The sequence below is a fragment of the Leuciscus leuciscus genome, assembly GCF_965113295.1.
Source record: "Leuciscus leuciscus genome assembly, chromosome: 21".
Lineage (NCBI taxonomy): Eukaryota > Metazoa > Chordata > Actinopteri > Cypriniformes > Leuciscidae > Leuciscus > Leuciscus leuciscus.
In genome coordinates, this window is record NC_138745.1 from 37,909,548 (window position 1) to 37,936,225 (window position 26,678).

Sequence of the window (26,678 nt, forward strand, 5' to 3'; positions counted from 1 at the left end):
TGTGTCTGACCCGATCCCTGTGTCCGCTGGATCCCTGTGTCCGACCCGATCCCTGTGTCTGACCCGATCCCTGTGTCCGACCGATCCCTGTGTCCGACCCGATCCCTGTGTCCGACCCGATCCCTGTGTCCGACCTGATCACTGTGTCTGACCCGATCCCTGTGTCTGACCCGATCCCTGTGTCCGCCGGATCCCTGTGTCTGACCCGATCCCTGTGTCTGACCCGATCCCTGTGTCCGACCTGATCACTGTGTCTGACCCGATCCCTGTGTCCGACCCGATGCTCCTGCAGGGACGAGCCCTTTAGACGGTGAGGCAGGCATTCAGAACAGATGTGTGACTGTCATTGCTTTAGGCTGCTTGAAATACTTTAATTCACCCAGTAACTCAATGTGTAGCTCGATTCAACTTATCTAGGGTAGATCTTTAAGTGTCTTTCATGTGTATTGATGTTTTCCAGTAAACACAAACCAAAATGTCCCTTTATTTTCTGCTAACGTACATGTCTTTGCTATGTACGGAGCTTCCTCTAGGAAGGATCCCGCAAAACATTCCTGAGAATTACATCAAAATCCGTATTGAGAACTCCCACCTAGTTGAAATCCCTCCAGCGGTGTTCGCTACGGTCAGTGCCTTGGCCTTCCTACAGCTGAATTTTAACAATATAACGGTAATGAATGTCAGAAGCCTGGAGGGACTGCACAACCTGATGCATACAGGGCAACAAAATGCGTTCAGTACCATGGACTGCTTTTCGGGACACTCAGATCCTTGATATTTTGGACCTGAAACACAACCGAATAGACGTGCTCCCAGAACATGCCCTGCGCCTCCTGCCTAATTTATCCTTCAATCAGCTTACGTCATTTCCAGAGGCGTTCCTCGACTGGCCCTGCATGCAGACGCAGAACGCAGAGGATCCGGCCGATGTCGATCTAGCGCTGCATGATAATCACTGGCTCTGTGACTGCAGACTCAAAGGCTTTGTTGAATTCATCAACTCTATCAGCCCAGAGATAATCCTGATGAACTCATATATGGTGTGTTCAGGGCCTGAATCCAGACCAGGAAAGTTCTTCCATGAGGTGGAGTAGAAGACATGCTTTGAACCAGAAACCTCCTGTCCTCAAACTAAGGGTGTATTCACACCTGCCTTGTTTGGTTCGATTGAATCGAACTCAAGTTCGTTTCCCCCCTTGGTGCGGACCTTTTGGCCAGGTGTGAATACAGCAATCGCACTCGGATGCGGACCAAACAACCGAACCGAGACCCAGCTGAAGAGGTGGTCTCGGTACGGTTCCAAACGAACTCTGGTACGGTTCGTTTAAGGTGTGAACATGAACCGACCCAATTGCAAAAAGCACTTCGCCTTTTTTGACAGGGTCAGATTTTTACTATGTAATTTGGGGTGATGAAATGCCTATAGGCTACATTAATCTGTGATCCGTCCGGACCAGCTGCCACACGGTTCGGCACGCATGTGATTCGCGGATTAACTACTACATTTAACCATCATAGAGTGAAAGTTTATCATTTGGACGTGTTCAAACAATTTTAAACGCAAAAGAGGTGAAAATCGGGACTCACGCGTTACCCGAAGTGCGCGCACGCAGAGAGAGAGAGAGACGCGTTTCAGACAGCGCTCGGACATCGAATTGATTCCTCTTTTGCGTTTCCTTGCCCTTGAATGGACACACATGCACACAAAATTATGTTAAAAACTCGTCTAACCATCTCGGCAAGTATTTTCTCTGTAATATGTCATAGTTGATGTTTGTAATTTTTTTTCGGTCCATGCATTCGGTCTTAAAGTGACAGCAGACATCCAATATTCCTACTGTTGTCTGTGTCATTTTTAATATTAATAAAATAACAAAATACAACTTTAAGAAAGATAAAACTATATTTAATTTCTTCAGTGAACAAATAGTGTTATATTACATTTAGGCTTAATAATTTCTGTAGCCTAAATACTACTGTTAGACTTTGTAACTTTGTTATTTAGTATTTATCTCCTCTTGTAATTTGTGTATTTGTTCTTATTTTATTACTGACTGTTCACTTGTTTTTAATAATGTTTGAACTTTATCAGTTAAGAGCGTGCTCTCTCCGCCAGAACCGTCTTGCAGCACATCTTTGTCTTCGCAAAATCCTAATTACAACATTGTATAGATGACATTGTATCATATGATGCTCATTAGTTTCTTCATATTGCGTTTGTAGAGAATAACACCAAATCAGTAAAAGAACAAATATTGCATTACGAAATATTTCCATGCTAAGCACTTCCTGCTTTTCCCTGCTTGAGAATTCCTGTCCAATGAATGGAGGACCTTAGCACACGTGTGGTTTTGTTTACAAATTTTGGTTCACTTGCAAAAAGAGCAGTGTGAAAGCGAAGTGTACCAAACAAAAAAAATCAACATTGTTTTTGGTCCGGACCAAAGCAAGTGAACTATCGGACTTTCCTGGTGTGAATACACCCTAAGTGGTGTTTGTGACGGGCAGTGTGTGGTGTTTGTGATGGGCAGTGTGTGGTGTTTGTGACGGGCAGTGTGTGTTTGTGACGGGCAGTGTGTGGTGTTTGTGACGGGCAGTGTGTGTGTTTGTGACGGGCAATGTGTGGTGTTTGTGATGGGCAGTGTGTGTGTTTGTGACGGGCAGTGTGTGTGTTTGTGACGGGCAGTGTGTGTGTTTGTGACGGGCAGTGTGTGTGTTTGTGACGGGCAGTGTGTGACGGGCAGTGTTTGTGATGGGCAGTGTGTGGTGTTTGTGACGGGCAGTGTGTGTGTTTGTGACGGGCAGTGTGTATGTTTGTGACGGGCAGTGTGTGTGTTTGTGACGGGCAGTGTGTGTGTTTGTGACGGGTAGTTTTATGGTGTTTGTGACGGGCAGTGTGTGTGTTTGTGACTGGCAGTGTGTGGTGTTTGTGACGGGTAGTTTTATGGTGTTTGTGACGGGCAGTGTGTGTGTTTGTGACGGGCAGTGTGTGGTGTTTGTGACGGGCAGTGTGTGTGTTTGTGACGGGCAGTGTGTGTGTTTGTGACGGGCAGTGTGTGGTGTTTGTGACGGGCAGTGTGTGTGTTTGTGACGGGCAGTGTGTATGTTTGTGACGGGCAGTGTGTGGGCAGTGTGTGTGTTTGTGACGGGAAGTGTGTGTGTTTGTGACGGGTAGTTTTATGGTGTTTGTGACGGGCAGTGTGTGTGTTTGTGACGGGCAGTGTGTGTGTTTGTGACGGGCAGTGTGTGTGTTTGTGACGGGTAGTTTTATGGTGTTTGTGACGGGCAGTGTGTGTGTTTGTGACGGGCAGTGTGTGTGTTTGTCACGGGCAGTTTTATGGTGTTTGTGACAGGCAGTGTGTGTGTTTGTGGCGGGCAGTGTGTGGTGTTTGTGACAGGCAGTGTGAGTGTTTGTGATGGGAAGTGTGTGGTGTTAGTGACGGGCAGTGTGTGTGTTTGTGACGGGCAGTGTGTGTGTTTGTGACGGGCAGTGTGTGTGTTTGTGACGGGCAGTGTGTGGTGTTTGTGACGGGCAGTGTGTGTGTTTGTGACGGGCAGTGTGTGTGTTTGTGACGGGCAGTGTGTGGTGTTTGTGACGGGCAGTGTGTGGTGTTTGTGACGGGCAGTGTGTGGTGTTTGTGACGGGCAGTGTGTGTGTTTGTGACGGGCAGTGTGTGTGTTTGTGACGGGCAGTGTGTGTGTTTGTGACGGGCAGTGTGTGGTGTTTGTGACGGGCAGTGTGTGTGTTTGTGACGGGCAGTGTGTGTGTTTGTGACGGGCAGTGTGTGACGGGCAGTGTGTGTGTTTTTGACGGGCAGTGTGTGGTGTTTGTGACGGGCAGTGTGTGTGTTTGTGACGGGCAGTGTGTATGTTTGTGACGGGCAATGTGTGTGTTTGTGACGGGCAGTGTGTGTGTTTGTGACGGGTAGTTTTATGGTGTTTGTGACGGGCAGTGTGTGTGTTTGTGACGGGCAGTGTGTGGGTTTGTGACGGGCAGTGTGTGACGGGCAGTGTGTGTGTTTTTGACGGGCAGTGTGTGGTGTTTGTGACGGGCAGTGTGTGTGTTTGTGACGGGCAGTGTGTATGTTTGTGACGGGCAATGTGTGTGTTTGTGACGGGCAGTGTGTGTGTTTGTGACGGGTAGTTTTATGGTGTTTGTGACGGGCAGTGTGTGTGTTTGTGACGGGCAGTGTGTGGTGTTTGTGACGGGCAGTGTGTGACGGGCAGTGTGTGTGTTTTTGACGGGCAGTGTGTGGTGTTTGTGACGGGCAGTGTGTGTGTTTGTGACGGGCAGTGTGTATGTTTGTGACGGGCAGTGTGTGTGTTTGTGACGGGCAGTGTGTGGTGTTTGTGACGGGCAATGTGTGTGTTTGTGACGGGCAGTGTTTGTGTTTGTGACGGGCAGTGTGTGTGTTTGTGACGGGCAGTGTGTGTGTTTGTGACGGGCAGTGTGTGGTGTTTGTGACGGGCAGTGTGTGTGTTTTTGACGGGCAGTGTGTGGTGTTTGTGACGGGCAGTGTGTGTGTTTGTGACGGGCAGTGTGTATGTTTGTGACGGGCAGTGTGTGTGTTTGTGACGGGCAGTGTGTGGTGTTTGTGACGGGCAGTGTGTGTGTTTGTGACGGACAGTGTTTGTGTTTGTGACGGGCAGTGTGTGTGTTTGTGACGGGCAGTGTGTGTGTTTTTGACGGGCAGTGTGTGGTGTTTGTGACGGGCAGTGTTTGTGTTTGTGACGGGCAGTGTGTGTGTTTGTGACGGGCAGTGTGTGTGTTTGTGACGGGTAGTTTTATGGTGTTTGTGACGGGCAGTGTGTGTGTTTGTGACGGGCAGTGTGTGGTGTTTGTGACGGTCAGTGTGTGTGTTTGTGACGGGCAGTGTGTGTGTTTGTGACGGGCAGTGTGTGTGTTTGTGACGGGCAGTGTGTATGTTTGTGACGGGCAGTGTGTGTGTTTGTGACGGGCAGTGTGTGGTGTTTGTGACGGGCAGTGTGTGGTGTTTGTGACAGGCAGTGTGTGTGTTTGTGACGGGCAGTGTGTGGTGTTTGTGACGGGCAGTGTGTGTGTTTGTGACGGGCAGTGTGTGACGGGCAGTGTGTGTGTTTTTGACGGGCAGTGTGTGGTGTTTGTGACGGGCAGTGTGTGTGTTTGTGACGGGCAGTGTGTGTGTTTGTGAAGGGCAGTGTGTGTGTTTGTCACGGGCAGTTTTATGGTGTTTGTGACAGGCAGTGTGTGTGTTTGTGACGGGCAGTGTGTGGTGTTTGTGACAGGCAGTGTGAGTGTTTGTGATGGGAAGTGTGTGGTGTTAGTGACGGGCAGTGTGTGTGTTTGTGACGGGCAGTGTGTGGTGTTTGTGATGGGCAGTGTGGGTGTTTGTGACGGGCAGTGTGTGTGTGTTTGTGACGGGCAGTGTGTGGTGTTTGTGACGGGCAGTGTGTGGTGTTTGTGACGGGCAGTGTGTGTGTTTGTGACGGGCAGTGTGTGTGTTTGTGACGGGCAGTGTGTGGTGTTTGTGACGGGCAGTGTGTGTGTTTGTGACGGGCAGTGTGTATGTTTGTGACGGGCAATGTGTGTGTTTGTGACGGGCAGTGTGTGTGTTTGTGACGGGTAGTTTTATGGTGTTTGTGACGGGCAGTGTGTGTGTTTGTGACGGGCAGTGTGTGGTGTTTGTGACGGGCAGTGTGTGTGTTTGTGACGGGCAGTGTGTGGTAATTGTGACGGGCAGGGTGTGTGTTTGTGACGGGCAGTGTGTGTGTTTGTGAAGGGCAGTGTGTGTGTTTGTCACGGGCAGTTTTATGGTGTTTGTGACAGGCAGTGTGTGTGTTTGTGACGGGCAGTGTGTGGTGTTTGTGACAGGCAGTGTGAGTGTTTGTGATGGGAAGTGTGTGGTGTTAGTGACGGGCAGTGTGTGTGTTTGTGACGGGCAGTGTGTGGTGTTTGTGATGGGCAGTGTGGGTGTTTGTGACGGGCAGTGTGTGTGTGTTTGTGACGGGCAGTGTGTGGTGTTTGTGACGGGCAGTGTGTGGTGTTTGTGACGGGCAGTGTGTGTGTTTGTGACGGGCAGTGTGTGTGTTTGTGACGGGCAGTGTGTGGTGTTTGTGACGGGCAGTGTGTGTGTTTGTGATGGGTAGTTTTATGGTGTTTGTGACGGCAGTGTGTGGTGTTTGTGACGGGCAGTGTGTGTGTTTGTGACGGGCAGTGTGTGGTGTTTGTGACGGGCAGTGTGTGTGTTTGTGACGGGCAGTGTGTGTGTTTGTGATGGGCAGTGTGTGTGTTTGTGATGGGCAGTGTGTGTGTTTGTCACGGGCAGTTTTATGGTGTTTGTGACAGGCAGTGTGTGTGTTTGTGACGGGCAGTGTGTGGTGTTTGTGACGGGCAGTGTGTGTGTTTGTGAAGGGCAGTGTGTGGTGTTTGTGACGGGCAGTGTGTGGTGTTTGTGACGGGCAGTGTGTGTGTTTGTGACGGGCAGTGTGTGTGTTTGTGACGGGCAGTGTGTGGTGTTTGTGACGGGCAGTGTGTGGTGTTTGTGACGGGCAGTGTGTGTGTTTGTGACGGGCAGTGTGTGTGTTTGTGACGGGTAGTTTTATGGTGTTTGTGACGGGCAGTGTGTGTGTTTGTGACGGGCAGTGTGTGTGTTTGTGACGGGCAGTGTGTGGTGTTTGTGACATGCAGTGTGTGTGTTTGTGACGGGCAGTGTGTGTGTTTGTGACGGGCAGTGTGTGGTGTTTGTGACGGGCAGTGTGTTTGTTTGTGACGGGCAGTGTGTATGTTAGTGACGGGCAGTGTGTGTGTTTGTGACGGGCAGTGTGTGGTGTTTGTGACGGGCAGTGTGTTTGTTTGTGACGGGCAGTGTGTATGTTAGTGACGGGCAGTGTGTGTGTTTGTGACGGGCAGTGTGTGGTTTTTGTGACGGGCAGTGTGTGTGTTTGTGACGGGTAGTTTTATGGTGTTTGTGACGGGCAGTGTGTGTGTTTGTGACGGGCAGTGTGTGGTGTTTGTGACATGCAGTGTGTGTGTTTGTGACGGGCAGTGTGTGTGTTTGTCACGGGCAGTGTGTGGTGTTTGTGACGGGCAGTGTGTTTGTTTGTGACGGGCAGTGTGTATGTTAGTGACGGGCAGTGTGTGTGTTTGTGACGGGCAGTGTGTGGTGTTTGTGACGGGCAGTGTGTATGTTAGTGACGGGCAGTGTGTGTGTTTGTGACGGGCAGTGTGTGGTTTTTGTGACGGGCAGTGTGTGTGTTTGTGACGGGCAGTGTGTGTGTTTGTGACGGGCAGTGTGTGGTGTTTGTGACGGGCAGTGTGTTTGTTTGTGACGGGCAGTGTGTATGTTAGTGACGGGCAGTGTGTGTGTTTGTGATGGGCAGTGTGTGTGTTTATGACGGGCAGTGTGTGTGTTAGTGACGGGCAGTGTGTGTGTTTGTGATGGGCAGTGTGTGTGTTAGTGATGGGCAGTGTGTGTGTTTATGATGGGCAGTGTGTGTGTTTGTGACGGGCAGTGTGTGTGTTTATGACGGGCAGTGTGTGTGTTAGTGATGGGCAGTGTGTGTGTTTATGATGGGCAGTGTGTGTGTTTGTGACGGGCAGTGTGTGTGTTTATGACGGGCAGTGTGATGGGCAGTGTGTGTGTTAGTGATAGTGTGGCCTGGTGCTGGCAGTGCCTGCTGGGATGTGTGTTTGCACGAGCCGGCCCAGAATGCATGTTTTCCCATGAATGTTTTTTTTTGTTTTTTTCACATACAATTACAATTAATAGTATAAAAATCTATAGATGTGAAAAGTATTTCAGCTTCTGCACTGCTGTCATTTACTCTTCAACTTTAGTATATTATTGCACTGCAAAAATGTTTTTTTCAATGATAAATCACTCGTTTTACCTTATTTTTCAAGTTGCCTTGAATACAAATGTTTAATAAATGAGATTATGCAAATCTAACAGTAAAAAATGTAATAGTAGGAAGAAGACATTAGACTCTTTTCATTTTTTTCGTTTTTAAACAATACCTTAAAAACGTTTTATTTCTAAATGGATTTAAAGCACAGAGTTTACATAATAAACACACTTGACATTTTGATAGGCCGTACAAATAGCACATGGATTTTCATCTGCTCTTAAATCACTTTCAAAATATCAGTGAAAAATTTGTTACAAAACAATAAAAATAATAATAATAAAAAGGTTTGACAGCAAAAACTAGATGAGAGAGTCTGGTTTCAGATGTCCGTACAGTCCTAGACTTTCACCGAAGATCCTCAAGGCAAAAGTTGTTCAAAGAAAAAATACAGTCAGACAGTCGGACATACATCTACGTACATCTATAGAGTCACGATGGACGGAGAGGGTCGTTAGAGGGATTAATGATTAGATTGCTTAGACTGAATTGAATGAAACCTAAAGATGGCAGTATGGAGCTAATTATGAGATTACAGAGAGATCACCAGAACTAAAGCAGAAACGTGTCTAAGAGCAGCAGGACTGTGATTGCGATGAAGAGCTGGAGGTGTACATTACTGAAACTGTTTCCTGCTTACAGACACATATGTGCATAGACCAGTGTTGGACCAGTGACCAGTTACTTAGCATTTTTATGATTTTTTTTTTATTTATTTTTTTTAAGAATACAAGCCAGATCATATATTTATAAAGACTGTACAGAAAAACAGAAACACTTTAGCTGAACCAGATGGCCACTTTAAAAACACTTTCACACAAAAATAAACATTCTTCACAAAGAGCTGCTTGTGACATCAAACGTTTGGTCCATCAAATACACACGTAAAACATGTGGAATGCGTCAGTGTGTCAGTAATAATAACCTCGATTTGCCTCGATAATTTTCTGTTCTATTCTCATTTTCAGCTCCGACACGAGAGCGGAGCTGATGCCAGTGCCGTCTGTGCGACTGATGGAGCCGGAGCTGCGACTGATGGACCCGGACACAGAGGGAACGTCCCGCTGGTCCCGCTGAGGCCCGGTCACCGAGGGAACGTCCCGCTGGTCCCGCTGAGGCCCGGTCACCGAGGGAACGTCCCGCTGGATCCGCTGAGGCCCGGTCACCGAGGGAACGTCCCGCTGGATCCGCTGAGACCCGGTCGGCCCGGGTACCGAGGGCACGTCCCGCTGGATCCGTCCGGTCGGCCCGGTCGCTGCTGGAGGAGGAGGGAGGACTGGAGCGCTGGGAATGGGTCGCTTGGTTCTGGAGCTGCTGTTGTTTCCCTTGAGCTTGTCACTCGTGTCTTCATCATCCTCATCATGGTTACGGTCGTGTCCAAACGCTGGCCTGAAGCTCCAGTGCTGAGGCTCTTTGGCCCTCCTGCGAATGATGCGCCGCGCTGGCCTGATCTTATTGGACTTTGTATTGCGAAAGAACAGAAGAGTGGAGATCAAAACTGTCAGCAAAACCATAACAGAGATGAAGCCGACTGCCAGACCAAGAGCTTTCAGTGGATTCTCTCGGCTCTGCATTAGAAACGCGGCCATGGGCCCTCGGAGCCCGTTCTGTCAAAAGAGGAAGAAATATTGCAAGAAAGGGTTGTAAATAATGTACACAACATGAAGAAGTACCGTAGTTGTACCATGGTACAATAAAACAACTGTATATACACACACACTCCAGATTCCTGCGTCAAGGCATTCACATCAGACCCCAAAATGCTGTATCACAAACACAGATATAAATAATCATCCAAAGCCATTTAATTCCCCCAGTGCACACACAGTGACCCCTGACCCTGGTCTCACCGGCTCAGTGATGTCGATGTTCACGACCGCTGTGGTGCTGAAGGACGGAGAGCCTCGATCCCGGGCCTGGACCAGAACTGACCACCTGCAGTCCTTCTGTCTGGTGATGTTCTGCACGATCTCCATAGACCTGATGTACGGCTTGAGCTTAATCTCTCCTGTGGACGAGTTAATGTCGAAGATGTCGCCTGGATCGGCTTTCATGATGGAATATTCAATGATGTTATTGGGTTCCTCTGCGTCCTCATCCACAGCCTGAACACAAACCGGAGTCAAGTCTCAATCATCGCATTCACATTTACACCATTAGTGACGATCTCCTTCATCTAAGCTGGCTGTGGGATCATGGGAGTTCATGCCGTCAGGCACAATGAGAGATTCGGGCCAATTTAGATAAAGAACGAAAACTACAAGCCCACAAACCTGTATTTGCACCGGCGCCCCGATGATCATGGTCTTTTCCAGGAAGTTCTGGTTGAACTCTGGCCGATGGTCATTTTGGTCGAGCACAGTGACAAAAACCTCTGCAAGGCTGTATTTCCCCTCAGTGTCTTCAGCTTTTACATAGAAATTATACTTTGACTTGACTTCAGCATCTAAAGAGGCCCAGGGCTGCGTGTAAATGATGCCAGACGTGGGGTGAATGAGAAACCTGAAACACACAAATAATCACAAGACTTTATTTAAAACTATGAGGTAGTTAACATCTCAAATGATGTCTAACTCATGAGAAGTGTCCAAAAAACGAGATGAATACCATCCTGCACTGAACAAGAAACATTTCAGTGTGGTGATGATGGATTAAAATACAGAAGACCCAAAATAAACATGCAGGTTTGTGTCTGATGTTAAAGCCCTTATAAGAACTTGTCTGGATTTTAAGCAGCTGCTTTTTAGTTGTCAGTGTGAAAATTAACAGTCAGACAGAAACCTGCTATTTTTCACAACATTATAATTTGCCTTCTGTATTGGTGAAGAATCAAGGCATAAATTTGCAGGTTTTGCATTATCTGTATGTGTTCTGCCTCCAGCTGTCAAACCGCGTGCTAATTGGGCCTGACTCACTGGCGGGGTGTGGAGATGCTATTTTTACTCCTCCAATCCCATAACAAGATTAGCCGGCTCCCTCACTGGAGTCTGTCTGTAAGCTGTTCTGTGCTCGTCCTTTAGTCCTCTACTGGCCTCATAAACACTGGGAGAGCGAGCGCATCTGTGTCACTCTCTGACCTCTCTAAACCAACGGACACACTGAATCACACACGGTGGAGTTTGGTCCCATTCTGTGTCAGATTTGCCATTGAATCCATCATTTTAGGCATCTTTAGTGCAAAAATCTCAAGCAAAAGTTTGTAGAGTGACATCTATTAAGAACAAAAGCTTAATCCAAACAGATGACGGAACCAAATGTTATGTAAAGGCAGAACGTCTCTGTTATTAGCTCAGCATATAATCACGTATCTGAAGCCACAGAGTTCAGTATTGAGCGATAACTCACAGATCTGCACCAGAGCCGTAGATGGAGTATTTCACTTCTCCCCAAAGCCCTGAGTCGGGGTCGGCTGCCTGTAAAACACCACACACACATCAAACGTGGACACAGAACGCATGAAAACACTCAATATAAGACTTGGAGCTGAAAACATGGCCCTGATTATGAACTGGAGTGTTTGCTCGATCACCGGCTGAGAACACTGCCTACATTTAGCACTTAGTGTTCATGTCTTGGTAAAGGCTAAACATAATTTCACACGCTGCTCACGGTCACTGAGACGACGTTGGATCCTCCTGGGGAGTTTTCCGGGATCCTGGCGATGTAAAACTCTGAGGAGAACTTTGGAACGTTGTCGTTTGTGTCCAAAAGATTGATCACAATATCTGCGGTGGCACTGAAGCGCTCTGGAGTGTCGATCTCGACCGCTAACAGCTGGAAAACAGCATCAGACACTCAGACTCTGAACACACACTGAAGGATCATCAGGAGCTAAAGTAGGATCAGGATCAGACCTTGAACGTTAAGAACTGGTATTTCTCGTAGTCGATGGCGGTTGAGTTTTCCACGATGACGGTGACTTGGGCTTCGTTGAGAACCGTCTGAGGAACCACACGCAGAACTCGAGACGGTCCCGCCAGAAACAGTCGGAACTTAGCGTTCGCTCCCTGGATGAAACGGCAGAGGTCACAGAATACGCTACATTAATACAGGGAAAAACACTTCAAACGTCCACAGAAACTGTTTATTAAGAAATTGAGACGGGTTAGGATTAGTGTTAAAATATAAAAGAAAATATATGTGTGTGTGTGTGCGTGTATGTGAGTGAGCGTGTGAGTGTGTGTGTGTGAGTGAGAGAGTGTGTGTGTGTGTGTGTGTGTGTGTGTGTGTGTGTGTGTGTGTGTGTGTGTGTGCGTGTATGTGAGTGAGCGTGTGTGTGTATGTGAGTGAGTGTGTGTGTGTGTGTGTGTGTGTATGTGAGTGAGTGTGAGAGTGTGTATGTGAGAGAGTGTGTGTGTGTGTGAGTGAGAGTGTGTGTGTGTGTGTGTGCGCGTGTGCATGTATGTGAGTGATCGTGTGAGAGTGTGTGTGTGTGTGTGTGTGCGTGTATGTGAGTGTGAGAGTGTGTATGTGAGAGAGTGTGTGTGTGAGTGAGAGTGTGTGTGTGTGTGTGTGTGTGTGTGTGTGTGTGTGTGTGTGTGTGTGTGTGTGTGCGTGTGTGTGTGTGTGCGTGTGCGTATATGTGAGTGAGCGTGTGAGTGTGAGAGTGTGTATGTGAGAGAGTGTGTGTGTGAGTGAGAGTGTGTGTGTGTGTGTGTGTGTGTGTGTGTGTGTGTGTGTGTGTGTGTGTGTGTATGTGTGTGTGTGTGTGTGTGTGTGTGTGTGCACAGATTAAACCTGATATGTTATCCCCGCATGATATGATCAATCAGTGCAGAATTCTACGAATTTTTTAAAAACTTTACAAGTCTAAATTAGACTTTGATTTCCAATGTGATGCGTGTGTGAATGTTGCAGTTTGAGCATCACCATCATTGTGATTTGTGTGTATAATGCGTACAACATTAATAGTTTTCTGAAAGCAGAACAATCGTTGAGCCTCATCCACTCAGACTGACTCACACTGGAAGTGCAGCCTTGATCTTCTGTCCACCTGCAGTTTAACTCTCACACTCAGAGTATTCATAATAATCGATCATGAATATCATTGACAACAAATGTCATTATCAATTAGTCGCGTCTGCCCATCATTCACGGAAAACTTCCGCCAGTCGTGTCAAATTTCAGCACTGAATAACGCATTTCTATGGAACTAATGCATGTAAGAACAGTGTAGTAAACAGTGAGCTGCTGTGGGAAAGGTGCGTGATCCGAGCTGAACTAAACATTAGCATTAGCGTGATGTTTAACATAGCTTCCCTGTCACGCGCTCAGACAGATGCGTGTGCTGTTTAATGTGTAATATGTTTCCTCAGAGCAAAACTTTCATTTTACGGTTATATATCCTTATCTGTAAGAGTTACAGATTCATGCAAGTATTTCCATTTTGCATGAAGGCTCGTCCTGATAATCTGCGTTAAACTTCAGACTTTACTGAATGAGCGCCGGCGTGTCAAACAGACGAAACATCATTACAACGTAATAACGTCATTACAGAGGAAGACAATTAATATTCAGTGCATAAAATATAAATTTTGCTGAAATATCTGTTGTTGGACGTTAAATTTAGGTTTGAAAGTCAACGTGTAATTCAGGTATGTTATGAGAGTGGTAACTGTAAAGTGATGATAGTGTGTAATTGAATAAAAATGTAAGACGTTGTACAGGATAAAGAACACACAGAAACAGGTTAATGTGTCCAGAGTGAATGTGTGTGTTCCTGCAGGACATTCCTCTTAACTGTTAACAATGAGTTTGTGTTTTTCTTTTTCTTTATTATCTTAATTATCTTACATTTACATTTACATTTTACATTTAGTCATTTAGCAGACACTTTTATCCAAAGCGACTTACAGATTAGGACTAAATTAAGCGAGTCATCATGAAGAGGCAAAAACAACGCAAGTAGTGCTCAAAAAACAAAGTTCAGGCATTATTCAGAGTAGCATAAACCCGACAAGTGAGGTTTTAAAGGGAAGGTTTTTTTTTTTTCAATGTATGGATTTAAACTGTCCTTTTGCTTTATAGCTCTTTTGCATATAGCATATACAGTATATATAGATATATTCACTATATATGTTTTCATAGCGCTCAGTTGGCATTTTTGTTTGAAGGACAGCATTGGGCAGGATGTGGAATAGTGTGTTTTGTCAATTTGATAAAAAAAAATGTATTTAAATATATTTTTTTTTTTTATCCGATTAATTGAAGAAACAATCGGCCAACTAATTTATTATCAAAGTAATCGTGAGTTGCAGCCCTTATTCATTGCTCTGCACATATATTATCAAAATGTAGACTGGTTTGCATGGACGTTCTCTAAATGAATGGCATGTTTGTCTCTCGCCGGAGTGAATGGCTGCCGACCCCTAGTGAACGCAATGAAACTAATGTTTAACGTTGACTGTTTAACGCTGACTGTTGCACCTGGTCCGAGTCGTTGACCGTGATCTTCAGGCCTCGGAGAATCTCTCCCTCCGGCGGGTGTTCGTACATGGTCAGCTCAAACCGGTTCTGTGGCCCGCTCTCGCCGTAGAAGGTGGGCGGGTGGTTGTTCAGGTCCACCACACGAATCGTGACTGTGGTCTCGGCGAAGTCAACAAACCGACTGTCAGGTCCAACCTCTGAAGCCTTGATTTAACATGAAGAAAGTCTTATGTCATGCATGACACTACTTATAAATAGATACTCAATCTTTACTGATATTCATTTTATAACTACAGCCAACCTTGACTTTTAACTCATATAACTCATTCCTCAGCTGTACTGGAAATGATGTCAGGCTGATACTCCCACTGGTGCTGTTGATGATGAAGAAGCCGTCGCTGCCTTTGGCCAACAGAAGAAGACACAGACGTCGTACGATAGATTTAGATGAACTTTCAAAGTATTAGTGGAACTATGAAGCTCTTTAGCACAATCTAACATTATTAAGACAGAACTTGGTAGATAAATTGAACTAGATAACATGAATGCAGATGTTCAGCACTGAGGCAATAAACGCAGCTGACCATTGACAATGGAATAATGGATGGGATTGGGGCTGTTCTGGTCCCCATCTTTGGCAAAAACAGTGAATATCTCTGAACCCTGGACACAACACAGACAAAAAGACAGAACATTGTCATAAAAGCTCAGGGATTGTAGAAATATATATGTATATAGGAAATAGTGTCATACTTACTGGTACAGAGACTTCATAGACAAATCCAAAATACGGAGTCCCAACAAACACTGGAGGAGAATCCTGGGTATCAAGGACATTGATGGTTACGATGGCTGTCGAGGTCATAACCTGGTATTTCCCATGATATTTACCTCCTCCATCCTGAAACAGACATACAGAAACATACAGATGATCTGATACGTACTCAATTAAATGGCCACATGGGAAACGACGTTCCGAGGAAATTTTTCTCATCTTTGAACTTCATTTTTACAACATAAAGGCATTTATGAAAGATCAAAGCAAACACCCCAAACTAAGATTTTGCTGCTCACCTTTGCAACAACAGTGACAAAATGAGTCCTGGCGAGTTCGTAATCCAGCGATTTACCAGGTCTGATGCGCAGAACACCACTGTGACCGTCGATGGTGAACTTACTGCTGGACTGCAAACGAAACGACAACTGATGAAGATTTCTTTCCTGAAATATATAACATGTCTCTCAAGGTTACAACTCAACCTTAAACTCAACCGTTTCAGACCAATCTGTTCCGAAAGATGACTAAAACTTAAATGGCACACACTGAACCGCCACTACAAGCTGCTTGTCACGGTGTACGTGTAGACAATCCAACAAGAATGAGATGTGTGACGCAGAATAAACTCTTTACAAGAGGCTTTAATGAACACACAGAGCTATAACCACTACAGATATTAATGCAGGACACAGAACTGAGAAAACAGAAGGCGTAAATAACCAGCAGAACAGGGAACAGGTGCCAAACTAATTAGAAACCATGGTAACAAGTGAGAACTCAGGTGACAGTGATGATAAACGTGACACAGGTGATATCTGACACAATATGATCATTAAGTACGCATGATGAAGAATCTGGTTTCTCAGAGCAACACTGATGCACTTTCTGCATTGTTCAGATCCAAACATCTAGATTTTTAATCATGCAAAGGTTCTGACTGCCGCTGTTAGTGTATGAGTAGTGTATGTGTAGTGTATGTGTAGTGTATTAGTAGTGTATGTGTAGTGTATTAGTAGTGTATGAGTAGTGTATGTGTAGTGCATGAGTAGGTTATGAGTATTGTATGTGTAGTGTATGTGTAGTGTATTAGTAGTGTATGTGTAGTGTATTAGTAGTGTATGAGTAGTGTATGTGTAGTGCATGAGTAGGTTATGAGTATTGTATGTGTAGTGTATGTGTAGTGTATGTGTAGTGTATTAGTAGTGTATGTGTAGTGTATTAGTAGTGTATGTGTAGAGTACCTGTAGTGTATGAGTAGTGTATGTGCAGTGCATGAGTAGGTTATGAGTAGTGTATGTGTAGTGCATGAGTAGTGTATGTGTATCTGTAGTGTATGAGAAGTGTATCTGTTGTGCATGAGTAGTGTATGAGTAGTGTATCTGTAGTGTATGAGTAGTGTATGATCAGCATATGTGTAGTGTATCTGTAGTATATGAGTAGGTGTATGTGTAGTGTATGAGTAGAGTATCTGTAGTGTATGAGTAGTGTATCTGTAGTATATGAGTATTGTATGTGTAGTGCATGAGTAGTGTATCTGTAATGTATGAGTAGTGTATCTGTAATGTATGAGTAGTGTATGAGTAGTGTATCTGTAGTGTATGAGTAGTGTATCTGTAGTATATGAGTAGGTGTATGTGTAGTGCATGAGTAGTGTATCTGTAATGTATGAGTAGTGTATCTGTAATGTATGAGTAGTGTATCTGTAGTATATGAGTAGGTGTATGTGTAGTGCATAAGTAGTGTATCTGTAATGTATGAGTAGTGTATCTGTAATGTATGAGTAGTGTATCTGTAGTATATGAGTAGGTGTATGTGTAGTGCATGAGTAGTGTATCTGTAATGTATGAGTAGTGTATCTGTAGTGTGTAGTTTCTAGTTTTTCCTCTGGGAAAGCAGCACTAGAGGCCAGACGCTCGTGGGTGTGTGGGTGTGTGTGTGTGTGTGTGTGTGTGTGTGGGTGTAAGCCAGGCTAAGCCTCAACCTGCACAAATGTAATTGAAATTTAATCCAGTAGCAGCACATTTTCTGACGGCACTTTAGTGTCCCGGTCTGTTCGACAGCGTCCCACATGACTGTCCTCGACTCAGAGTCGAACCTCATCCTCAGTGGTCATTATTTTAAACTCGTTCCCCTGAGAACGGGAGAGTGACACTGACGCCACAGGAAGTAGTTTATCTTCACCTGCAGGAAGTAGGAAACACTTCCCCCGGAGCCGATGTCTCTGTCGACGGCCTGGACTCTGTAGAAGCTGCTGCCCGAGGGAATGTCCTTCAACACAGATCACAATCATGCACACTGTGTTTTATAACACACATATATATATATATATATTGATTTCCAAGCTGATTTTCACTCTTACCTCAGGGACGTCCACTATAAAGGGTCGATTTAAAAACTCAGGCTTTTCGTCATTAACATCTGTGATAAACACTCGAACATTTTCTACCACCTGGAGAAACGAGGTATAAAGTAAATTTGATCTGAAAAATTGCATTTGCATAGTCAAAAATGTACATAAAAGCACATTAAACACAGTAATATGCAGAGGACTATGGGAGTAAATAATAATTAATAAACAATTATAATTGAAATCCATCAAAGGCTATACCACTTCTTAGAAGTGAAGTTTTTAATTTTAGCACAACTAACAGCATTAAACAAAATCCTAAATGAACGATTCTTTCCCGAGCATTCCTACAGCCAAACAGATTCCAGTCGAAGCAGATAAACATAAACATAAACATAAACAGAAGCAGAAGCAGAAGCCGTGCTGCTCACACACATCAGTGTTGTGAAAGCGTCAGTCACAGGGTGTGTTTGACTCCTGATCACTTTTCATTCAGTACTTTCTCTAATGCTTAATACAGCAACAGAAGGTCATTTTTATCCGTTTTATAAGTTTTTACTTTTATAAAAGTATGGATTTGTGAAACCGCTGTCGTCATCACTGATCTTCTGATGGCTTTCGTCACTGTGACGTCTCCAGTTTCTACCCAACATGCACCTTTTTAACCGCTTGTTAAAAAAACGCAACTTGATCCTACAGAATTAGTCAATTACAGGCCGATCTCAAAACTACTTTTTCTGTCAAAGATACTAGAAAAGGCGGTATCCTCACAACTGTGTTGCTTTTTAGAAAGAAATGATATCTGTGAGGATTTCCAGTCAGGATTTAGACCGTACCATAGTACTGAGACAGCTCTCATTAGAGTCACACATGATCTGCTCTTATCATGCGATTGTGGTTGTATCTCTCTATTAGTGTTACTCGATCTTAGTGCGGCATTTTACACTATTTTAAATAGACTCGAAAATTATGTTGGCATTAGTGGAATTGCATTAGCATGGTTTAAATCATACTTATCTGACCGTTATCAGTTTGTAGCAGTAAATGAAGAGATGTCTTATCGATCACAAGTTCAGTATGGCGAGTTGATAATACCTAGAATATCAAAATCGATCCTTTTCCTATTTAGCACCAAAACTCTGGAACAGTCTTCCTACCATTGTCCGGGAAGCAGACACACTCTGTCAGTTCAGAGCTAGACTAATGACACATCTCTTTGACCTAGCATTCACATTACACATTATAGACTTCTATAATTCAATGTTAGGCTGCATAGATCAGGTCAGCCGGAACCGGGAACCCTTCCCATAAATCCTGATGTACTCGTAACATCATAAGAAGAATGGCGTTTACACTAATATTAGTTTCTCTGTTTATCCCAAGGTTTACCGCAGTCCGCCGGATCCAGGCCGATGAAGGACCTGCGCACACACTCACACACACTCACACACACACACACTCACACACACACACACACACACACACACACACACACACACACACACACACACACACACACACACACACACACACACACACCAGATCTGATGAAGGACCTGCGCACACACTCACACACACACACACCAGATCTGATGAAGGACCTGCGCACACACTCACACACACACTCACACACACACACACACACACACACACACACACACACACACACACACACACACACACACACACACACACACTCCAGATCTGATGAAGGACCTGCCCCTGGACGCGACGACAGCACAGTCCTGAAGTGTCACTAGTCTCTCCCCTGTGAAGGCCTCCTTCCCCTCCCTTTACCTCTCTACAGATAAAGCGTTGTCGGGATAATTCCGGTTCGAGTGGCTACGTGGAAGTGATAAAAATTAGACAAGTAGTTTGTTGAGGGTTGGTTTGTAGGGAAGGACTACACGCCTGCGCACATATATTCAAACGCACATACCTATAGACTGAACTCGTAATACGCATGTGCGCCATCTGCGTTCTCAATGGTTCGTGTTTTTTTAAGTTTGCGCAGAAAGAACTTAAAGAGTTTTATTTTATTCTAGAGCTGCTATAAAGCTAAAACACTTTACTTTAATTTCCTATTATCATTGTAAAGCTGCTTTGGAACAATCTACATTGTTAAAAGCGCTATATAAATGAAGATGACTTGACCTCTTCAGGTCAGATGCGAACGGTCTGTGCTCATGAAGTCAAACACACTGACAGTGTTTCACTCTTTACAGTCAAACTGACCAATGACTGACAGCGACTGAAACTGCCACGCCACTGACAGCTGAACACACAAACAATGACACGCTTCCACTGTAAGAAGTTAGCCTGTAATTAAATCTTATTGTAATGGAGTTTTTTCACCTTGTTTCTTCCATCTGTGATGGTCACACATGCAACGATCTCATCCTGAACCTTAACAATCAAAACAAGTTTAATTATTAACACAAATCTCAGACTTCAGCTGGTATTCTTCCTGATTTCTGTCCTTATATCGTGCCGTTGTAATGACACACACACACACACACACACACACACACTCACCTCTCTGTCCAGACTTTCCATGAGCGTCACATTCCCTGATTTGGGCTCAACGCTGAAACACTCTTTGGATCCCTTATCAAAGGTCATGCCGTAGGTCACGGGTTCCCCTTCCGGGTCGGAGCCGTTCAGCGTGTACACATGAGTCCCTGTGGAGAACCAGTCCAGAAGTGTTCAAACAGAGACCTAAACCCTAAACCCACTGTCACTCATATCGCATTACAATGAGCTAAATATCTGATTTCATGAAAATGATTTAGAGAAATGAATTTCTGCACACAAATATGAATTCAGCGTGATCAGAGATTTGACTCATGATATCTCTGTTCTGTGGTCCTGTGTTCAGTCAGTGCGTATACAGCATTAGATGTTCTTCTGCTGTCAGTTATTCTCCTCTATCTGAGAGGTGAGGTGTGTGAACACTAACCCACAGCTGTGTCTTCAGCGAGACTGAACAGCGCCATGTTTCCGTTGTTGCTGCCAGATCCATTATCATAGAAATACGGTGCGAAATCAGATTTGCCTGAAAACACAGATACTTCAAACTCAGCATCAAATAACACAGAAATACACTTCAAATGTTAAACATCAGGATGTTCACACCAAAAAACTGAGACTGCGGTAAGAACACAACAGTGTTGTGTGTCTTTGTTAGATTGACAACAGCATTCAGTGACATCACTGACACACAATCATCATTTGGACCAGTTCTACTGAAACTTAGTAAGTGAGAATTACATGCATTATAACTACTCTAAAAGTAAAACAATAGTTCCACAGTAAATTGTCATGTTTAAAGTTAAAGGTGTATATTAAAGGGCAGTAACCCAGTGGCACAGCTCTGCTCAGTCTATGATACTTAAAGGATTATTGAGACACTCAGAGATCTGGATCTGATTAAACTACAGTCTCTCACACAAACACTCAGTTACTCACCTGGACACACACACAGCGAGATGAGAAGAAGAAAAGTCTGTTTATTCCTCATTCTGTAGCGAGAGACTGAAGAAGCAGCCGCTGCCCATCTGAAGACGTCTTTAGAGGCGCGCGCGTGTGTGAGTGTGTGTGTGTGTGTGTGTGTGTGTGTGTGTGTGTGTGTGTGAGAGCGCAGGAGAAGCAGACGCAGTAATCCTGTGACTCACTGCAGCTCATGACTGAGACCTGGAACAACACACACACACACACACACACACACACACACACACACACACACACACACACACACACACACTCACACACACTCACGGGTCTGACCCTGACACACACACACTCACGTGTCTGACCGTAACACACACACACACACACACACACACACACACACACACCCACGGGTCTGACCCTAACACACACTCACACACACTCACGGGTCTGACCCTGACACACACACACTCACGGGTCTGACCCTAACACACACACACACACACACACACACACAAAAAGGGTCAAAAACCTGGGTTCTCCCAAGGTTTTTTTTTTTTTTCTCCATTAGGTCACCTGATGGAGTTTTAGGACACCATTAGGTCACTTGATGAAGTTTTTCGGTTCCTTGCCACTGTTGCCTTTGGCTTGCTCAGTTGGGGATATTTTGGGGATATTTAATTTAATTTTATCAATCAATAAATTCCTCTTGAAACAAACTTTGTTGTATTATTTTAATTTAATACTGTGAAGCTGCTTTGATACAATCTGTATTGTGAAAAGCGCTATACAAATAAACTTGACTTGACTTGACACACACACACACACACTTCATTCATTCAGAGTTTAGCCACATTTTGAACTTAACACTGAAGTTATTCATTGAACCACAACAGCTGCTCTTCTCTTCTTAAATATCACAGGGTTCAGAACCGAATGAAATGGAAGGACAGAACCTTTAATACATCATCATTCTGCTATATGAACATTAGCATCGGCTCCTGATACACACATCTGTCACTGAGCTATTCTAGGGTGAAGGTGACGTTCATCAGGGTTAGGTGTGTGTTCACACACACGTCACGCAGAACATCACGAGAATCGCTCCGCTATATAAAGAGTGTTGCAGGAAGAACAGAATCTTCTGCTTATAACGAATCTTTGCAGACGAACACAGACAAAACTCTTCTTATATGATGAAAGATACGACGTCTCCAGCATTACTCTAAACACACTGACGGCTTGATGAACCTTGCTCTGATTCACTGTTTCAATGAGAGTTAGTGACTCTACCTAACCCTACTCTAAACACACTGATCTGATTCACTGTTTCAGTGAGAGTTAGTGACTCTACCTAACCCTACTCTACTGTTTCAGTGACATGTGCAAGTGTTGGACTGACGGAGATGCTTTTGATGCCTTAAAATATAGAAACATAAGCTGCCTTTATTTACTATGATAAAATAATGAGGCCACAGTTTCTCTTCTCAGCCTAACAGCGCAGAAACAGCGACGGATCCTCCGAAGCTCACTTTATCTGATCGGTTTATATCCGTCTGTGTTCATACACCCTTCCTTCTGCAGAATGACTATTTCTTTTTTAAACATGGCTTATGGTTTATTAAAATGGCAGAAACAGCAATTTAATAAAAGACATCCTACTCAACATAACATCAATATATGGAATAAACTAATCTTCTGTCTAGTAACATTATTCATTAACTGTGTTCATGTTTTTATCCAGTCAGAATCTGTAATGGAGTTAGGGTTAGGGTTAGGGTTAGGGTTAGGGTTAGGTTTATAGCGACTACATGGTGTCGGACTACAAACCCCATCAGTCGAGATACTGTGAAGAGGAAACCAAACTCTTCAGGCTTTCTGAATTAAGAACCACATACTAACGTACTATTCTTAGCATTGTTACCATAGAAATATATAGGAAAGAAAATAAGAGTATGCTAGTGTTCAGCAGTTTGTAACACTGTATCGGTGTTGTGAGAGGCAACACTTTTGAAAGTGTTGAACTAACACTTTGTGGGTGGTTCCCATATATACACTTTGTGTACAGAGACTGTGAGAGCTGCACGACAGTAGCTCAGTTTTACTGTGTGCGTTTGCTGTCTTTAGAACAGATTTCTTAATATTTAACATTAATATTGATCTGCAGTGACACCATTATATGAGACTGAGCTGAGCTGGACGATGACATCACGGTTTTCTCCAGAGCGGCGATATATATATATATATATATATATATATATATATAAATGAACTAAATTAATAACTAATGATTTTTACAACAGAAATGAGCCATCGCTGACCTTCAGCTGGACTGAGGCTATCATCTTCTAGATCCGCTGTACAGCAGAAACACTCTTTGATGGATTATTCTCCTGTTGTCTCGGTAAAGCTGCTGTGAAACACTCAGAGCTGTAGAAATAAAGCTTGACTCGATCTAGGCAGGGTTATTTAATAATACAGAAACTGATTTTAATTAATTTACTGAAGCATGTGAGATTTAAAAAAAATTATATTGTAATTTTTTTGAGTTTTTTTTTTTTTATATGGCAATTATGAATTGTATTAAATTATTTTATTTTTTTACAAATCTCTGCATGATTGTCATTGACTTTTATTGAGACACTGGTGTCTGAAGAGAGGAGTGTAATGTTGAATTGAGCGTGTGTGTTGAAGTGGCAGCGTGACTGGCGTTATTGTGTGTTTTGTGTGTGTTTTCTCTTGGTTCTGTTTTCTTCTGGACTCATACGACTGCGGCGTTCCCATCTGCTTATATATGGCTGACTCCGTGGGGATCCGTTTGTAGTGGTTTTATTTTTGTGATCATCATGCTTTGGAGTTTGTAGTGAATTTTTATTTTTTATTATTTGTGATTTGTGATTGTTTTTTGTTTCTGTGCCATTTCTAATTACCCTTTGTGCTGCTTTTGTATTTGAACATTGTCTAATTAACTATTTCTAAAGAAACACTAACAGTGTCTGCCATTACCCTTTTTTTTTTATCATACTCACCACTAGGGGGCGCGTGAGCGTTAGAACCTCTTGTATTTAAATTAGTAGTAGCACAGAAGAAGTCAGTTTGTTTGGAAGAGGGAAGCATGGTTGTATCCTGGCTGTATTCTGGATGTATCCTGGCTGTATCCTGCCTGTATCCTGGTTGTATCCTGGCTGTATCCTGGTTGTATCCTGGTTGTATCCTGGTTGTATCCTGGTTGTATCCTGGCTGTATCCTGGTTGTATCCTGGCTGTATCCTGGTTGTATCCTGCCAGTATCCTGCCAGTATCCTGGCTGTATCCTGGCTGTATCCTGGTTGTATCCTAGCACCTCCAGCAACACTCATTAGAGTCCTCATTGAGAAACGCTGTTTCCAGTTCAATCATGTAAGTTTTGTTTCTCCTTATGTTGTGCATTTGTTTTCATTTGATGTATATAATGCATGTGTGGGCTCTCTAGCTAATGCTAGATTTCTTTTCTTTTTGTAGATGTTTTCTCTTTAAATGTTACTTTATATTTTGTGGTGTTGAATCTGTATGAGTTGTTAAGGCTCTGCTTATATAGTTCTCACTGCATTAGCTAGTACAACACAGTAAATTTGAAATCCGGAAATCAACACCAATAGGCAAGGCAAGGCAAGGCAAGTTTATTTATATAGCACATTTCATACACAATGGCAATTCAAAGTGCTTTACATAGAAGAAATTTAAATAATAAAAAGAAATAAGAATAATTAAAACAGTTTAGAAAAATAAAATGAAATACAGTACAGTACAGTCGGACGAACAGCGGCACAGTGCTCATTCAGTAAATGCACAGCTAAACAGAAGTGTTTTGAGTCTGGATTTGAATGTGACTACTGTAGGAGCACATCTGATCTCTTCTGGAAGCTGGTTCCAGCATAATAGCTAAAAGCAGACTCACCATGCTTAGAGTGAACCCTTGGTATTTCTAGCTGATATGATCCTAATGATCTGAGTGATCTGTTGGGTTTATATTCAGTGAGCATATCTGCAATGTATTGAGGTCCTAGGCCATTGAATGACTTATATACCAGTAATAATACTTTGAAATCAATCCTAAATCTAACTGGGAGCCAGTGTAAAGACCTGAGGACTGGTGTGATATGTTCATATTTTCTGGTTCTGCTCAGAATCCTGGCGGCAGCGTTCTGTATGAGCTGCAACTGTCTTATGGTCTTTTTGGGAAGGCCAGTGAGGAGTCCATTACAATAATCCACCCTGCTGGTGATGAAAGCATGCACAAGTTTCTCTAAGTCTTGTCTGGAAACAAAGCATCTAATTCTGGCAATATTTTTCAGATGATAGTATGCTGATTTAGTTATTGCTTTGACATGACTACTGAAACTAAGGTCTGACTCTAGTGTCACACTAAGATTCCTGACTTGATTTTTTGTTGTTTGACCCCTAGAGTGAAGGTATGCGTTCACCTTGAGAACTTCATCTTTGTTTCCAAATGCAATGACTTCAGTTTTATCTTTGTTTAACTGAAGAAAGTTTTGGCACATCCAACTGTTGACTTCATCAATGCATTGGCACAGGGAGTCAATGGGGCTGTAATCGTTAGGCGATAGGGCTAAGTACAGCTGTGTGTCGTCTGCATAGCTGTGGTAAGCAATTTGGTTCTTTCTCATTATTTGGCTCATTGGGAGCATATACAGGTTGAACAGGAGTGGCGCAAGAATTGAGCCTTGAGGGACTCCGCATGTCATGGATGTCCACTCAGACTTATGGTCTCCTATACTCACATAATAACCTCTCCCATCTAAGTATGACCTGAACCATTTTAGGACTATCCCAGAAAGCCCCACCCAGTTTTCCAGCCTGTCAAGAAGTATGTTATGATCGACAGTGTCAAATGCAGCACTGAGGTCGAGTAGTACCAGCACTGATCATTTGCCTGAATCAGTATTTAAGCGAATATCGTTTATTATCTTTATGAGCGCTGTCTCTGTGCTGTGGTGCGGTCGGAAACCAGATTGAAAATTGTCAAAGTATCCATTCGAGCTTAAGAATTTGTTCAGCTGATTGAAGATAACTTTTTCAAAGATCTTGCCTATGAAAGGAAGATTTGAGATCGGTCTATAGTTGCTTAATATGGTCTTATCCAGATTGCTCTTTTTCAGGAGGGGCTTGACAACTGCAGTTTTCAGGGAGTTTGGAAAACTCCCAGAAAGAAGTGAGGCATTTACCACTTCTAGAAGATATGCTTCTAAACTGTTTAACACACTTTTGAAAAAAGATGTGGGAAGTGTGTCAAGAGCGCATGTTGATGTTTTAAGGTGCTGTACGGTTTCTACCAAAATTTTGCTATACATTTTTTTGAAATCAGACAAAGTTACTACTTTCTCAGGTGGTCTGATCTGTCTGACCCCAGCGCAACTCAAGGATGTGCTGATCACTTTTCTGATATTATTGATTTTCTCAGAGAAGAAAGAAGCAAACTCACTGCACTTGCTGTCTGAGAGCATTTCACTGGGAATCTGGCTTGGGGGGTTTGTCAGTCTCTCTACAGTAGCAGAAAGAGTGCGTGTGTTGTTTAAATTGCTGTTTATAATATTTGAGAAGAAAGTCTGTCTAGCTTTGCTTAGTTCCATATTGAAAGCATGAAGGCTGTCTTTGTAGATGTTATAATGGACTACAAGCTTTGTCTTCCGCCACATGCGCTCTGCTTTTCTGCATTGTCTTTTCATATTTTGCACTGCTGTTGAGTTTCTACAAGGTGCTTTTTGTCTGCCACTCTTCTTCCTGACTTTCACAG

The 26,678-nt window shown here is 43.8% G+C and overlaps 2 protein-coding genes across 2 annotated transcripts in view; both read right to left on the reverse strand.

The window, feature by feature from the left end:
* The window catches only part of LOC309484873 (uncharacterized protein), a 126,246-nt gene extending 104,548 nt beyond the window's left edge, over positions 1–21,698 (reverse strand). Inside the window, exon 1 of the mRNA XM_082151334.1 lies at positions 21,418–21,698. The gene's annotated coding sequence lies outside the window, so the exon portion shown is untranslated. The remainder of the gene's footprint in view (positions 1–21,417) is intronic.
* Positions 7,986–21,019, reverse strand: LOC309485620 (cadherin-related family member 1a). The gene is made up of 17 exons (XM_082152553.1): positions 20,904–21,019; positions 20,395–20,490; positions 19,971–20,116; positions 19,791–19,841; positions 17,448–17,537; positions 17,270–17,356; positions 15,385–15,495; positions 15,068–15,211; positions 14,895–14,973; positions 14,612–14,712; positions 14,311–14,514; positions 11,739–11,891; positions 11,494–11,658; positions 11,230–11,297; positions 10,158–10,386; positions 9,735–9,989; positions 7,986–9,491 (listed from the first exon to the last, which is right to left on the reverse strand). Exons 1-17 carry the CDS (start codon positions 20,953–20,955, stop codon positions 8,796–8,798), a joined length of 2,727 nt encoding a protein of 908 aa, XP_082008679.1. The 5' UTR covers positions 20,956–21,019; the 3' UTR covers positions 7,986–8,795.
* Positions 21,699–26,678: the final 4,980 nt, after the last annotated feature.

Bases quoted from the DNA above. Each gene is read 5' to 3' on its own strand.
- LOC309485620 (XM_082152553.1), bottom strand. From the start codon at position 20,955: ATGAGGAATAAACAGACTTTTCTTCTTCTCATCTCGCTGTGTGTGTGT. The intron at 20,117-20,394 runs GTTAGTGTTCAC...GGTTCTCCACAG, and splicing joins CGCTGAAGACACAGCTGTGG to GGACTCATGTGTACACGCTG. The intron at 11,659-11,738 runs GTCTGATCCTGA...GCTGTTTTCCAG, and splicing joins ACCAGTTCTTAACGTTCAAG to CTGTTAGCGGTCGAGATCGA.